This window comes from Scylla paramamosain, chromosome 23 (genome assembly GCF_035594125.1).
Source record: "Scylla paramamosain isolate STU-SP2022 chromosome 23, ASM3559412v1, whole genome shotgun sequence".
NCBI classification, from domain to species: Eukaryota; Metazoa; Arthropoda; class Malacostraca; order Decapoda; family Portunidae; genus Scylla; species Scylla paramamosain.
Genome location: NC_087173.1, coordinates 3,137,986 through 3,152,985, shown reverse-complemented (window position 1 = coordinate 3,152,985; position 15,000 = coordinate 3,137,986). Strand labels below are relative to the sequence as shown.

Genomic DNA, 15,000 nt, shown 5'->3' with positions numbered 1-15,000 from the left:
TGAATAAATTAATGGGAGTCATGACCTGCGAACCTTAGCACGACAGGTGAGTCAAGCAAGGCAGGTAAAGGTGAAGGGGTGAGGGGAGAGAAGTAGGCCAGGTGAGAGTATGAGGAGAAGAGAGGAGAAAGAAGAGGAGAAAGGTGGAGAGAGAGGAACTGAAAGATAACGCCGTGACAAAGTTGGAAGATAGAGGTGGTAAGAGAGAGAGAGAGAGAGAGAGAGAGAGAGAGAGAGAGAGAGAGAGAGAGAGAGAGAGAGAGAGAGAGAGAGAGAGAGAGAGAGAGAGAGAGAGAGAGAGAGAGAGAGAGAGAGAGAGAGAGAGAGAGAGAGAGAGAGAGAGAGAGAGAGAGAGAGAGAGAGAGAGAGAGAGAGAGAGAGAGAGAGAGAGAGAGAGATGAGGAGAAAGACAGAATAAAATCACCCATAAAAATATATGAAAAGAGAAAGAAAGAAAAGAAAATGATAAAACAAAAGAAGAATTATGCAACAGGTGGGAGAAAAAACAATAGAAAATGAGAGAGAGAGAGAGAGAGAGAGAGAGAGAGAGAGAGAGAGAGAGAGAGAGAGAGAGAGAGAGAGAGAGAAATCCATACAGAACACATGAAAGGAGGAAAGGAAGACGGGAGGAAGGAAGGGAAAGGCGTAAGGAAAGGAGGGAAGGAGAAAGGGAGGAAGGGAGAAAAGGAGTAAGGCAAGGAGGGGAGGAAAAGAAGGAAGGAGTAGAGGGAGGAAGTAAAGGAGGAGGGAGAGAGGGAAAGAAGGGAAGGAGGAAGGGGAGGAGTAAGGGAGAGAGGGAGGAAGGCAAGGAGGGAGGCAATGGAAGGGAGAAGGAAGATTAACTGCAGGGTATGTACGGGGCGAGGACTCTAATTAGAAGTACAGGTGGCTGGGGATTACCTGTGTAACTATATTAGTCAGCGAGGAGGAACAGTTCCCTGGAGGTGTGTGGAGGAGAGAGAGAGAGAGAGAGAGAGAGAGAGAGAGAGAGAGAGAGAGAGAGAGAGAGAGAGAGAGAGAGAGAGAGAGAGAGAGAGAATAACTATACACACAGATGCACAGACACACAGTTACACACACACACACACACACACTCTAGACAGACAAGTAAGAAGAAGCAAACGAGAATGATGAAAGTGAGAGTGAATGAAGACACGACCTCAACTCAACCTACAAGTAACTCAGGAAACCAACAGATGGGTCATTGGGGCGGCAGGAGGCGGCGGGGAGGGACAGCGGCATGAAGGGATGGAGGAGGCAGGGAGGGGCATGACTGGAGGTGCCAAGAGAGAGGGAGACGGGAGGTGGGGGTCTATCACACACACACACACACACACACACACACACACACGCACGCGGGCAGTCAGGCAGTCTCTCTCTCTCGCTCAGACTCGCAAGCCTCAGTGTGTGCCGAGATGTGCGGGGGTAAGGAGCGTGTGTCTGGCCTCCTCGCCACGCTGGAGAAACGTGGGATTGACTTAGCCACTCTCAACGCCCTGCCCGCCTACCAGAAACTCCTGCAGAAGCGCGCGCCGCCCCTAGACGAGAACGACAACAAGAAGGATGCCAAGCGGAAGGCCAAGGGGAGTGACAAGTGTCTGAATGGCTCTGTGAATGCTGAAGGAGGCGCTGAAGTGGGCGGAGGAAAAGCGCCACGTGGGTTCTGCTACGCGTTACTGGTTTGTCTCCTGAGCGTGGCGGTGGCGGCGGTGTACCACTACGAACTGAACACCCACCATGGCTTCGCGAGGTTCTGGCTACGATGGGAGAATGTGGATCTCAACGCTGAGCAGGTGAGGGGAGTGACAGGTGGACGACAGGTGAACTTAACCTTACACCTCGCCATCCTTCACTAAATGCCACGAGTACTTCCACTCACTCTAAGGACCAGATGATGAGCAGCGACAGTGTTTTTCTTTCTTTTTCTTTCTTCTATTGGTGGGTGGGTTAGGTTAAGTTAGGTTAGTTTACGTATGGTTGATTAGGGTAAGTTAGGTTGGGTTAGGTTAGGTTACATATGGTTGATTAGGGTAAGTTAAGTTTAGTTACATATCCTACATGCATAACGTAATGTAATTAAGCTTAACATAACTTCATCCGCCTAAATTAACTGGGATGGCTGATTAAGGATTATATTAAGCTATCTTACACAGTTTAATCTAATAAAACTTAACTAAATCCAGCAGTCTATCCTAACAACATTACCATACTGGAAAGTAACTAAGATGAGTCATTTTACATTAGATTAAATTATTTTATCTCAAGTAACCAAAATTATTCTAACAACCTAATTTAACTGAACATAACACAATCTAATATGACCTAAACTGGCTTTGCTCTCATTTCTCCCACTTCTATTTTCTTTATGGGAACATCTGAGCAGGAACTCTTTTTTTCTATCCATTTTCTCTCGGGTAGTTCTCTCTGACATTTACCTTAACTTCACCAAACCTGACCCACCCAAAAGTAGCAACTGTGACAATTTTTTTCCCTTGAGGCTTCCCCCTTGACACATAACCTAACCTAACGTAACCAAACCAAACAAAAATGATCAAAGAATGAGTGATATATTTTTTTTCCCTGTTAACGTTTCTTCTAGATACATTACCTAACCTAATCCGAAAGTACCAAAAGGGTTACTGACATAATTTTTCCCCTTGACATAATCAAAACCAGAGCACCAAAGAGTAACTAACCTAACTGTTCCCCTGATACCCAACCTAACTCAAATCCAGAAGGAGCTACGAGGATCAGACTTAACATATGACAGGTGTGTTGGGAAGCTACAGGTAAATGTACCACTGTGGGGGTTACCGGTGAGCGAGTGTGTATTGTCATGTGTTAATGTCACGGGTGAAGGCTACCTGGCTACCTGTGAGAGGACGGGTGCGCTGGGCGAGTGTCTGACCTGATACCAGTACAAGGGCGTCATGCAGTACGAGTCACCGTGAAATTATTAGTCTCCTAGTGCCAAGAATTACGACACAAGCCGCGGAATAAGACCTCTTTCATGAGTGCCAAGACGTTATTAGTGTCGCCATTACTCTGTGTTAGGGGATCTCATTTCAGAGAGAGAGAGAGAGAGAGAGAGAGAGAGAGAGAGAGGGAGAGGGAGAAAGAGAGGGGAGTAATGATACGTGTTATATGTGCCATGAAAACGAGGCAACAAGTACGTACATAGACATGGGGACACACACACACACACACACACACACACACACACACACACACACACACACACACACACACACACACACATCATTCTAACGACGCAGCTGTGAGAACACCCTTGTCATATTTAGCTCAGGGACAGAATGACAAAGGAAGTAGTAGTAGTAGTAGTATTACAGAAACCTACTATTACTACTACTATCATTACCACCATCACCCCATCTACTACTACTACTACTACTACTACTGTTGCTATACCACACCAAAATTTCCCAGAGGCCATAACACATAACACGGAGTCTCCCTTCCTCTGATACGCGGAAAGACCCAGGGCGGCTTGGTCTTCATAACAGGAGGCGCACTGTCCTTTAATCTGCCCTAATCTCTGACGAACGAGAACGACACGGCCGCCAAGCACACATCAACTTCCTGGACAGGTGTTCATTGGACTTACCGAGAACAGAAGAAAGAACACAGAAGAATACAGAAGGAGAATAGGGAATGAAGAATACAGAAGGAAAATAGAAAGGATAACAGAGAGAATACAGAGAGAATGTGGAGTATAGAGATGTAAGAATATAGAGGGGTTCTCTAGGCTTACTGAGAAGAGAAGAGAATGCATATAGAGAGAATACAGACAGGGAAAATAGTGAGGATGATGGAGAGAATACAGAGAGAATGTTAAGTATAGACAGATAAGGATACAAGGAAGAGAATAAGAGAATACATACATAGAGAGAATAAAGAAGAAAAAATAGAGATAATACAGGCAGAAGAATATAGAGAAGCTTACCAAGAAGAGAAGAATAAAGAGAGGAAATAAGGCGTAGGAATAAAGTAAAAACGAAACAGAGAAAAAAGGAATGAGTTGGGTTTTAGTGTGAAATGCGTTGGGGACAAGTAGAAAATGAAACAAAAAGAAAAAAATAAATGTATTGTCAACGTTGAGAAAAATTATGAGGGTCTATTTTTTATTTATTTTTTTTTTCATGCTGGTTGCCCGTTATTTTGTAGTTGTGTTTTTAATTACAATAGTGGTGGTTTTGTTAGTATTGGTAGATTAAAAGTGGTGGTAGTTTGTAATGTTTGTAGTAGTGTAGTAGTAGTAGTAGTAGTAGTAGTAGTAGTAGTAGTAGTAGTAGTAGTAGTAGTAGTAGTAGTAGTAGTAGTAGTAGTAGTAGTAGTAGTAGTAGTAGTAGTAGCAGCAGCACAACAGTCACTACAAGTCCTGCTACTCGTGCCGCCATCGCTAACTGAATGTGTACAATCAAGTAACTGAATTCCGAGGCAGTCTCCAAATATATTTAGTTAACGAACGCACAAAAATAACCTAACGATGTCACTGATGGAAAAAAAAAAAAAAACAGAAAAAAAAAACGAGAAGGAAAAAAGAATACGATTAAAAAAAAAACACAGACAAGAACTTTCTAACATCACCTTGCAAAAGAATACAAAAAGAAAACAAATAAAAAAAAAAACAGACGAGAATTTTAACAGTATCTTACAGTACAATACAATAAAGTTACAGAATCAAGGTACAAAAACAGGGTACGAATCGCACCTGGCACACATGATCAGAGAGAATAAAGGTAATTTTCTTCCCCATATAAGCGTCCCAAGTTTAATTTCAAGGTCATTTAGAAGTTCCAGGGCAAAGAAGTGTGTAAAAGGTGGAAGGTATGAGACAGCAGGTGTGTGTGTATATATGTGTGTGTGTGTGTGTGTGTGTGTGTGTGTGTGTGTGTGTGTGTGTGTGTGTGTGTGTGTGTGTGTGTGTGTGTGTGACCCAACAGCAGGATGTTGGTATATCACCTTCTTTTTTTAGAGATTATGTCTGAGAGAGAGAGAGAGAGAGAGAGAGAGAGAGAGAGAGAGAGAGAGAGAGAGAGAGAGAGAGAGAGAGAGAGAGAGAGAGAGAGAGAGAGAGAGAGAGAGAGAGAGAGAGAGAGAGAGAGAGAGGTCTATCTTACATAAAAGCGCACCAGGGAACATATATGGCAAAGCATGTCCTCACTACTAATACTTTCCAGAGTCCAGTGCACGTTCTCATATTTTATCGAGTACAGTAAACAAATTCATTACACTTGTACGTATGTATATTCTTTTTGCTGAGGTTTCAAATCACACTAATGGAAACAACAAGCAGTTAACTACTACTACTACTACTACTACTACTACTACTACTACTACTACTACTACTACTATGTTTATGATGCTACTTATACTAACACACACACACACACACACACACACACACACACACACACAAACACCTCGTCTCATACAGCCGCCATTGAAGAAAAAAAGAGAAAAAAAAGTGAGGGAAAAAAAGGAAAATAAAAACAGTATCCACACCTCACACCCACAATAACCGGAATGACTATTTTTATGTACTGCGACACCCTCTCTCTCTCTCTCTCTCTCTCTCTCTCTCTCTCTCTCTCTCTCTCTCTCTCTCTCTCTCTCATCGACACGCGCGCCTCAGAGCAATACCCAGCATGTTTTCATACATATTTCACGACAAAGCTGCCTCATGGGGACATTACGAGAAGGAGGAGGAGGAGGAGGAGGAGGAATAAGAAGAGGAGGTGTTGCTAATGGGTGTTGCGTCGCTAATGAATGTTGTGTTGCACCTTTTTGTGTGTTTCCTGATGTTGCCTGCACGAGAAACAGGCGTGACGGGCAGGTGTGATGAAAGGTGATGAGGAACCAAAACTGTGATGACAGAGGGGTGTGAATGTGTGGATAGGAGAGTGTGGTGATGACAGAGGGGGGAAAGTGTGGATAGGGAAGTGTTATGGTGATGTGAGTGAGGGGGGCATGAAAGGTGTGATATATGTGGTGACGGTGATGAAGTGTGATGAGTGAGGGAAAGTGTGATGACGGACGGAAAACTTTGGAGGGGAAAAAGGTGTGTGATGACGAAGGGAAAACTGCAATGACTGGAAAAAATGTGGTGACAAAGGGAAAAAGAAATAACAATGGTAAAAGCTGTGTGTGTGTGTGTGTGTGTGTGTGTGAGAGAGAGAGAGAGAGAGAGAGAGAGAGAGAGAGAGAGAGAGAGAGAGAGAGAGAGAGAGAGAGAGAGAGAGGATGTGGAGAAGTTATCATTTACTATAGTCGTAACAATCTCTCTCTCTCTCTCTCTCTCTCTCTCTCTCTCTCTCTCTCTCTCTCTCTCTCTCTCTCTCTCTCTCTCTCTCTCTCTCTCCTCCATTCCCTCCTTTATTCATGTTTCCTTCTCTCCCTCCTTTTCTTAATCTCTTTTTTTCCTACGATTTCTCTCCCACGTGACCACCAATCATTGCTCCTCCCTTTTATAACCTCCCTCCCTCCCTCCCTCCCTCCCTCCTCTCTCTCTCTCTCTCTCTCTCTCTCTCTCTCTCTCTCTCTCTCTCTCTCTCTCTCTCTCTCTCTCTCTCTCTCTCTTGCATCACAACCTCCTTCACTACTGCATCCACCTCCACTCTCCATTACCTCCACCTACCTCCTCCACTTCCTCTACCTCCTCTTATTTGGTCAAGAGGTCACGTAAAGGTCAGTATGATCTCCCCCTCCTCCTCCTCCTCCTCCTCCTCCTCCTCCTTCTCCTCCTCCTCCCACGACCCACGCTTACACTTTCCCTTTCGTTGGGTAGCGGAGGAGGGGGAAGAGGGGGTGGGGGGGAGAATGCAAGGCTGGGAAGACCGGTTCAACATACCCAGCTTGTAGGAGGAGGAGGAGGAGGAGGAGGAAAAATCGAGGTTGACTGGAAGTGACCACATCAGCAAAGCCTTTGAGTTAGGAAGACTATTTTTTACTATTACTACTACTACTACTACTACTACTACTACTACTACTACTACTACTACCACTACTACTGTTACTGTTGCTACATCATTACAATTGCACAGCTTCATTCTCGTAAGAGTGTGTGTGTGTGTGTGTGTGTTATGTTGTGTTGTGTTGTCATCTTTCAACACGCGACGAAAAAAAAATAAAGAGGAACAAAACAAACAAAAACAAGAAAGGAAAGAAAATGTCCGGGAAAAACACAAGGAAAACACAAGGAGCGAGGAGACAAAACAAACACAAAACACGGGCAAACAAAAGCAACAAGTCAGCATCGTGTCTGGTCTTGCAAAACACTAACGGGGAGAAGACGTGCATGGATTTTCACTTCTCTCTCCTCTCCTCTCTTCTCGTGTCGTCTCCTCTCTTCTCCTTTCTTCCGTGACCGACTGTGACACGCCATTTATCACGCTATGGGGAAACTGCTACCTCTACACACACACACACACACACACACACACACACTATTGACCACGACTCCTAATAAGCCACGTATCGTTACATAAAAGTCAACTGGCATTAGAATGTTGAAAAAGAAAAATATACACACACAAAACCACCAGTAAGCCAAGCCATTACAGATCAAAATAAAGTAAATAAATAAAAGATAAAAAAAACAACAACTCAGTATCCACGCTAAGGTTACAGTTCCTCTTTTCCTAAACTTCAATTAATGGAAAGAGGATCTACGTAGTGTTTTAATGAATTTTTCTTTAGTCTGGTGGCGCGTGGCTTGGCATTTCCTTTATTTCCATCCTTTTTTGTGGTTTTGGTAATGCTATGTTCATTTTTAGCGCATTGTAGCGAAGGGAGATGGGAGGGAAGGGGGGAAAGGGAAAAGGTGATGGGGAAAAAGAGGGAGTGAGATGTCTGAGGGGAGAGAGAGAGAGAGAGAGAGAGAGAGAGAGAGAGAGAGAGAGAGAGAGAGAGAGAGAGAGAGAGAGAGAGAGAGAGAGAGAGAGAGAGAGAGAGAGAGAGATATTTGAGGGGATGAGGGAGAGGAAAGGGATGTTTGAGGGAGTGAGGGAGGGGAGGAAAGAATCTGAGAGAATGAGAAAGGGAAAAGTGGAGAGAGGGGTGTTTGAGGGAATGAGGGAGGGAAAGGAGGGGATCACTGACAGACTGAGGGAAGAGTGGAAACGGTGTCTGAGTGGATGACGATGGAGGGGAAGGAGGAATCGAGGGGATAAGTGAGGGTAGGAGGGAAGGAAGGAAGGAAGGAAGGAAGGAGAGAGAGAAGGAGGTGTGTCAGCGTGGTGAACAGAGAGGGAAGGAATTAGTGAAGGAGATCGAAGGATTAGGACATGGCGAAGGACTGGAGGAGTAAAGGAGAGTAAGAGGAGAGAGTGGGGAGGGTAAAGGGAGGCTGGGGACATGATATAGGAAGTGGCGAGAGGCTCTGAGGGGAACTGGAATGTAGGAGAAAGGGGAGCAGTGTTGTGAAGGATGACGAGGGCAGTGAGGGAAGAACCAGTGTGATGAGAGGGGAGGAGAGAGGCAGTGAGGGGAATTAGGATGTAACGGAGAGATGACCAGGGTGATGTAAGTGAGGGGAGGGATAGCATGATGTGGCGGGAGACAGAGGGGAGAAGGATGTGAAGAGTGAGGGGAGGGTGGAACTTGGATGAGGGGAGGGGAAGGGGAGGGCGTGAAAGTGTAAGGATTTGAAGGGAGAGTAGAGCAGTAGGGAGGGTAAGGGAAAATAAGGAGGGGAGATAGGGAGGGGAGATGGAAGGAAGATAATGATATAATAAATATTCATTGGAAGTTAAAAGTTCCTTAGAAATAGCTTTGTAACTGACACACACACACACACACACACACACACACACACCTTAGTAACTTTAATTAAACGTAAATGTACTTTTCTTGTACTCCTCTCTCTCTCTCTCTCTCTCTCTCTCTCTCTCTCTCTCTCTCTCTCTCTCTCTCTCTCTCTCTCTCTCTCTCTCTCTCTCTCTCTCTCTCTCTCTCTCTCTCTCTCTCTCTCTCTCTAAGGGTTCCACAGAGGCAGTCTTGTTTCCTCCACAAAGAATTGGCGCTCAATAAAATAGATTTTCCAGACACTTCACTATCTATTCCCTCTCCTCTCCTTTACCTTCCCTCATCCTTGTTTCCCCTCTGAGTCTATCTCCCTCTTTTCCTCCACTCCTCTTCTTCTTCTCCTTCCTCTTAAAACTAATTACATCACTTTTTTTCCCCAATAAAGTTCCAGTGTTGTTTTTTTTTTTTTCAGGCTTCGTACGCCTCATCAATTTTTATTTTTACTCTCTCTCTCTCTCTCTCTCTCTCTCTCTCTCTCTCTCTCTCTCTCTCTCTCTCTCTCTCTCTCTCTCTCTCTCTCTCTCTCTCTCTCCCTCTCTGGCTTTCAACATGGGCAATCTACAAGAACCTTTATAATTTTTTTTTCCACTTTTCCTTCCCTCTTTCCACTTTCCTCTCCCTTTCCCTTCCTCTCTTCTCCCAGGTGCATCATCAACCCTCCGCCTATTTCCCTCCCTTCTCCTCCTCCTCTTCCTCCTCCTTCTCCTTCTCCTCCTCCTCTTCTTCCTCTTCTATGTCTAAACGAACGGAAGAAAACATGAACAATAAATGTGGAAAAATTAAACAGGAAAAAAAAGGACTTGTAAAATAAATGTTTTTTCCTTAATCTCCTCCATGATGAAACTGACCAATAGAAAACGAAGGTGTCCGAGATGAGTTATGATTGGCTGAAAAATTCCTCAGACAAATAAAGGTAACCAGTCTCTCTCTCTCTCTCTCTCTCTCTCTCTCTCTCTCTCTCTCTCTCTCTCTCTCTCTCTCTCTCTCTCTCTCTTTCTAAGTGTCAGCATCCCCAGGTCAGAAATCAGGAACCTTCTAAACTCGAGGGAAAAAAAAAAGGAGGGAAAACTCACATCGAAGTGGTGGTGGTGGTGGTGTTGGGAAGGGGGAAAAAAAAAGTTGAGGGAAAAACATGAAGTGGAAAAATCCTTATATGTGTGATGAAAAATAAATGTGCAGAGTTAGAAAAATGTTTAAAGGTGTGTGTGTGTGTGTGTGTGTGTGTGTGTGTGTGTGTGTGTGTGTGTGTGTGTGTGTAACGGGAGACAATTAAGCATGCAAATAACAGTAAATTACACACAACAAAGTTTATATATTTTCTTTTTCTTTTTTTAACTTTGTGAAAACTTCCTTTTTCTTTTTCTTTTTATTTTCTTTACTTTTTTTCAAACATTCGCGAGCACAACGCTGCCAAACATTTTACGATTTGTTTTGTTTTTAATGTAAGTTTGCTTTTTTTTTCACTGTTTACATTTCCACGACTGTGCGTATTACTGTCACACACACACACACACACACACACACACACACACACACACACACACACACACACACACACACACACACACACACACACACATACACACACACACAGGTAAACATTACATTTTTTAATATTCTTTTTCATGTTTTTTTTTTATTCATTTTCCAGTTGACATAACCAATTGGAGTTTCACTGTCTTACACACGCACACACACACACACACACACACACACACACACACACACACACACACACACACACATACACACACGTAGCTCAGGAAATAGAACCATACATAACGAAAGTCCAGCGCTATATTCTACAACTACACAAACACACACACACACACACACACACACACACACACACACACACACACACACACACACACACACACAGATACACACACCACAACACCCCCTAGCAACATCTAAAGCCTCACACATTGCTGCGTCGTTCACTCCACCAAGGAAACCTATCACACCACGAAGCCCAAGTCACGGTGAAAGCAATCGGTGACACTCCCTTACCTTCGAGTGACGGCCGTGTTCGTATCCCTGGTTGCGGCCTCGTCTTCGACACAAACACACGCTAACAAATACACTGCACTCCGTTTTCTGGAAAGGGAATGAATCTCCGGTTAGAATAATTTGGGTTCGACTGTATATATTCGAAACATATTCGTGCACAGATTCGTACGTAACTCTCTCTCTCTCTCTCTCTCTCTCTCTCTCTCTCTCTCTCTCTCTCTCTCTCTCTCTCTCTCTCTCTCTCAACTTCTGTCTTTCGGCTGCATGCATAATGAGTCCATTTGTTCTTGTAAAAATTTTGTTTATTCTTTGTTACTTCTTCGTATCTGAACCCTCGGGTAGTAGTAGTAGTAGTAGAAGTAGTAGTAGTAGTAGTAGTAGTAGTAGTAGTAGTAGTAGTAGTAGTAGTAGTAGTAGTAGGACAAACAACTACTAAAAAAAATTCAACAACTTTCACTGCGACTATAATTATAATATTAGGGATGGTAATGTCAATGCCTATAACAACAACAACAACAACAACAATAATAATAACAAGCAACTACCACAACAATACGACTAATGAAGCGCCTTGTCGACACACACACACACACACGCACGCACACACACGTGGAGCAACAGCCGGAGAGTGTGTGATGATTTATCGACAAAATATACAACGCGGGGATTTAGACGTGAATGCAATGTTGTGATTTATCGACCCCGTGCGAAGAAAACGGAATGTAGAATGGAAACGGTGAGGGGGAAAAAAAAAGTGGTTGAATATATAGACCACATTTATCACGCTATCTATTTTCCATGTATGTAAATAAATGAATGAATGAATGAATGAATAAATAAATAAATAAATAAATGCAAAAGAAGAAGATGACACAAACAACACACATGAACTACATAGCCAATAAATAAGAGCAAATGAAAAGTACACACGATATTTCAGTTAATATAAAAGTAGAAAGTAAAGGAAAACAGGAAATTAAAAGGAAACTATGCAAAAAAAAACTTTAATAGCTTGAAAATAATTGTAAACAAACGTAAAATATAGAGCAACAACAAAGGACTTAAAGGTCACCGGCGACACGCGGGCTTTTAAAAGTAAGAGAGAGGAAAAAAAAGGAAAAAGAAGCAGGATAAAAGAAAAAATGGAAAACAAAAAAAATAAGTGGTGGAGATTTTTAAGGAATAGCAAAAAACTCACACAGGAAATACAGAATAATAAAAAAATAGATAGGAAAAATAGAAAAAGAAAGAAAACCCATAAATAAAAGTGGAGGAGATTTTCCAGGAATAACAAAAGTGATCAACCAGGAAATACAGACCAGTGTGTAATACTTCACGTTTGAGAGAGAGAGAGAGAGAGAGAGAGAGAGAGAGAGAGAGAGAGAGAGAGAGAGAGAGAGAGAGAGAGAGAGAGAGAGAGAGAAAAATAGAGGGACAGACGGAGCGACAGAAACAAAAAGAAAACGCGACAAAAAAAAAGCCGCGACGTCAATTTTCAGGGGTAACTAAAATAGTCACCCAGAAAATACAACAGCCAGCGTGAAAGTAAGTGTGAACGGTACTGGAGAACACGGGAGGTTGGGGAGGCGAGAAGCCGAGAATTTGTTATTGTGGTTGAAATTGGAAACCCGACAAGGCTTCCTCCCTCCCAAGATGGCGGTAACGAGAGGATGATGACAGGAAGACGAAGTGGAGGAGGAAGAGGAGGAGGTAGAGAAAAATAACAAGAACAAGAATTAAAAGAAAATGAATAAGACGAAAACGAAAACAACGATGATGACGACGAAAAAGATGAAAGTGAAGAAGAAAAGAAGAAGAATTTGAATTAGAAGAAGAACAAGATGAAGATAATGACGGAATTGAAGAAGAAGAAGAAGAAGAAGAAGAAGAAGAAGAAGAAGAAGAAGAAGAAGAAGAAGAGGAAGACGTCTAGAAGAATAATAGCCGGAGCAACATATAAAGACGTGGGAAGATAAATAAAATGAATAAAGGAGAAAACACAATAGAAAACGATGTACAATACCAAAGAAAAAAAAAGGGACAAGAATGGAGAAACACGAGGACAAGAAGAGGAAAAAGGAAAAAAAAAACAAGAACAAGAGCGAGGGAGGCGTGAACAAGAACCAGAATAGAAATGGAAGCAGGGGAAGATGAATAAAATGGAGAAGGGGACACGAAGGAAGAGGAGGAGGAGAAGGAGAAAAGGAAGGAGAAAACAAGAACTAGAATGAGAACAGGAAATGGAGGGAAAGGGGAAGAAAGAGAAAAAGACGACGAGGAGAACAAAGAAGAGCAAGAAAAAGGAAGAGAACATTAACAACAACAACAACAACAACAACAACAACAACAACAACAACAACAATGGGAAACAGTGCAAAACGAAACAAAAGCAGACACACACACACACACACACACACACACACAAGACAAAGGAATAAAAAGACGAAAGAAAAAAAAGAAAGAAATAAAAACATGATAATTCTTAAAAAAGCTGAACCACACCGGGACAAAGCCACCGAAAAACCCACGCGGCTTCTTCCGAAATAAGCGTTTAATCCCAGTAAGAAAAGCGAACCACAGAGAAAGAAAGAAATCAGTGATACAAAACCGGCAAAATAGAATGAAAAAAAAAAAAATGTAATACCGGCAAGCCCCAGCACGTTATTGCGGCCTGAATAGAGAAAGGGAAGGTGACTGAAGCGAGAGGTGTCACGCATCGCACCCACACGTGGACATAATTGCTACAACACCTTTAATATTACTTTGACCTGGGATGGCAAAACACACACACACACACATACACACACACATACACACACATAATAGAATGACAGTGATTCGCTCCTGTAACTAAAAATACACAAACAGGGAGCAATCATTTCTGGTACAAACGTGATGAAAAAGACACAGTGGTATGACAGATGTGATGACGCGAGGACAGGATGCGATTCTGAGGGTAGTGAAAATGGAAGAGTTGACATTATTTCTCTCTCTCTCTCTCTCTCTCTCTCTCTCTCTCTCTCTCTCTCTCTCTCTCTCTCTCTCTCTCTCTCTCTCTCTCTCTCATTTTTCCTTGTGTTAATTCTAATATAAACATCCTTTTCACTATAGTGTTTTGTATTAGATGTGTCCGCTGCTCCTCATATTACAGGTACATTGTCACTTTCAGGTACATTTTATACACTGTTATTATTTGCAATGTATGTTACCGGCTGAGAATAAATGTTAAAAATGTAAAAAATATTCAAATGTTCACACTACTCGTATGGAGATAACTTTTTTTTAAGTGTTAACGAAAAACTCTGCAAATGTCTAACTATAAAAGAGGATTAGATCGAGTTTGCAAGCCGTGTATAGCACTGAATGGCTTGAAAGTGTACATTCTTTTTTGTATATATTTACCGAGGACTCTACATATGACTGACTGTAATATGGAGCAGAATCAAGTTTGCAAGATGTTTATAACACTGGCTGGCTTAAAAGTGAGGAGGAGAAGGAGGAGGAGGAGAAGAGAACAAAGAAAAACAACAACAGCAACAACAACAACAACTAACTATAACAGGGGGGTTGGATCAAATTTACAAGACATGTGTGGCTTTGAATGGCGTAAAGTGTGCATTCATATTTCTCACACTAATGACTCTCTCTCGTTCTGAGGCAGCGCGTGTACCTTGCATTTAGCGGCGCTCGATTTGGTGTTCTCTTCATTATGCGTGCTAAGCTGTGTATGCTCTCCCCCCCCCTCTCTCTCTCTCTCTCTCTCTCTCTCTCTCTCTCTCTCTCTCTCTCTCTCTCTCTCTCTCTCTCTCTCTCAATTGGACAAGGCATTAAGACGAATTCCTAGAGTTAAGATCCCTCATGTTACTAAGAGAGAGAGAGAGAGAGAGAGAGAGAGAGAGAGAGAGAGAGAGAGAGAGAGAGAGAGAGAGAGAGAGAGAGAGAGACCCTTCCTCTCTGCTCTCTTTCCCAAGCACCAAATGTAACCCTGCCACCACCCACGTACTTTCCCTGCATTACTAACCTTGCTACAGCCTCCCCTCTCACCCTCCTCTACCTCCCTCCCCCTGCCAATATACCCCTTCACCCTGTCATCACTTAACCCTTTCTGACGTTTCCTCTTCATCCTCCCCCTGTCACACCTTCCCCTACCCTGCCCCCTCC

General features: G+C 42.9%; 2 protein-coding genes across 7 annotated transcripts in view; one reads left to right on the top strand and one right to left on the bottom strand.

The window, feature by feature from the left end:
* The window catches only part of LOC135112022 (uncharacterized), a 243,415-nt gene that overhangs the window by 205,998 nt on the left and 22,417 nt on the right, over positions 1–15,000 (bottom strand). For all 6 annotated transcript variants that reach the window (XM_064025865.1, XM_064025860.1, XM_064025859.1 and 3 more), the window contains exon 2: positions 10,840–10,926. The gene's annotated coding sequence lies outside the window, so the exon portion shown is untranslated. The remainder of the gene's footprint in view (positions 1–10,839; positions 10,927–15,000) is intronic.
* The window catches only part of LOC135112021 (uncharacterized), a 73,598-nt gene continuing 59,971 nt past the window's right edge, over positions 1,374–15,000 (top strand). The window contains exon 1 of the mRNA XM_064025858.1: positions 1,374–1,793. Within this exon, the coding sequence (XP_063881928.1) occupies positions 1,416–1,793 (378 nt within the window). The 5' untranslated portion in view covers positions 1,374–1,415. The remainder of the gene's footprint in view (positions 1,794–15,000) is intronic.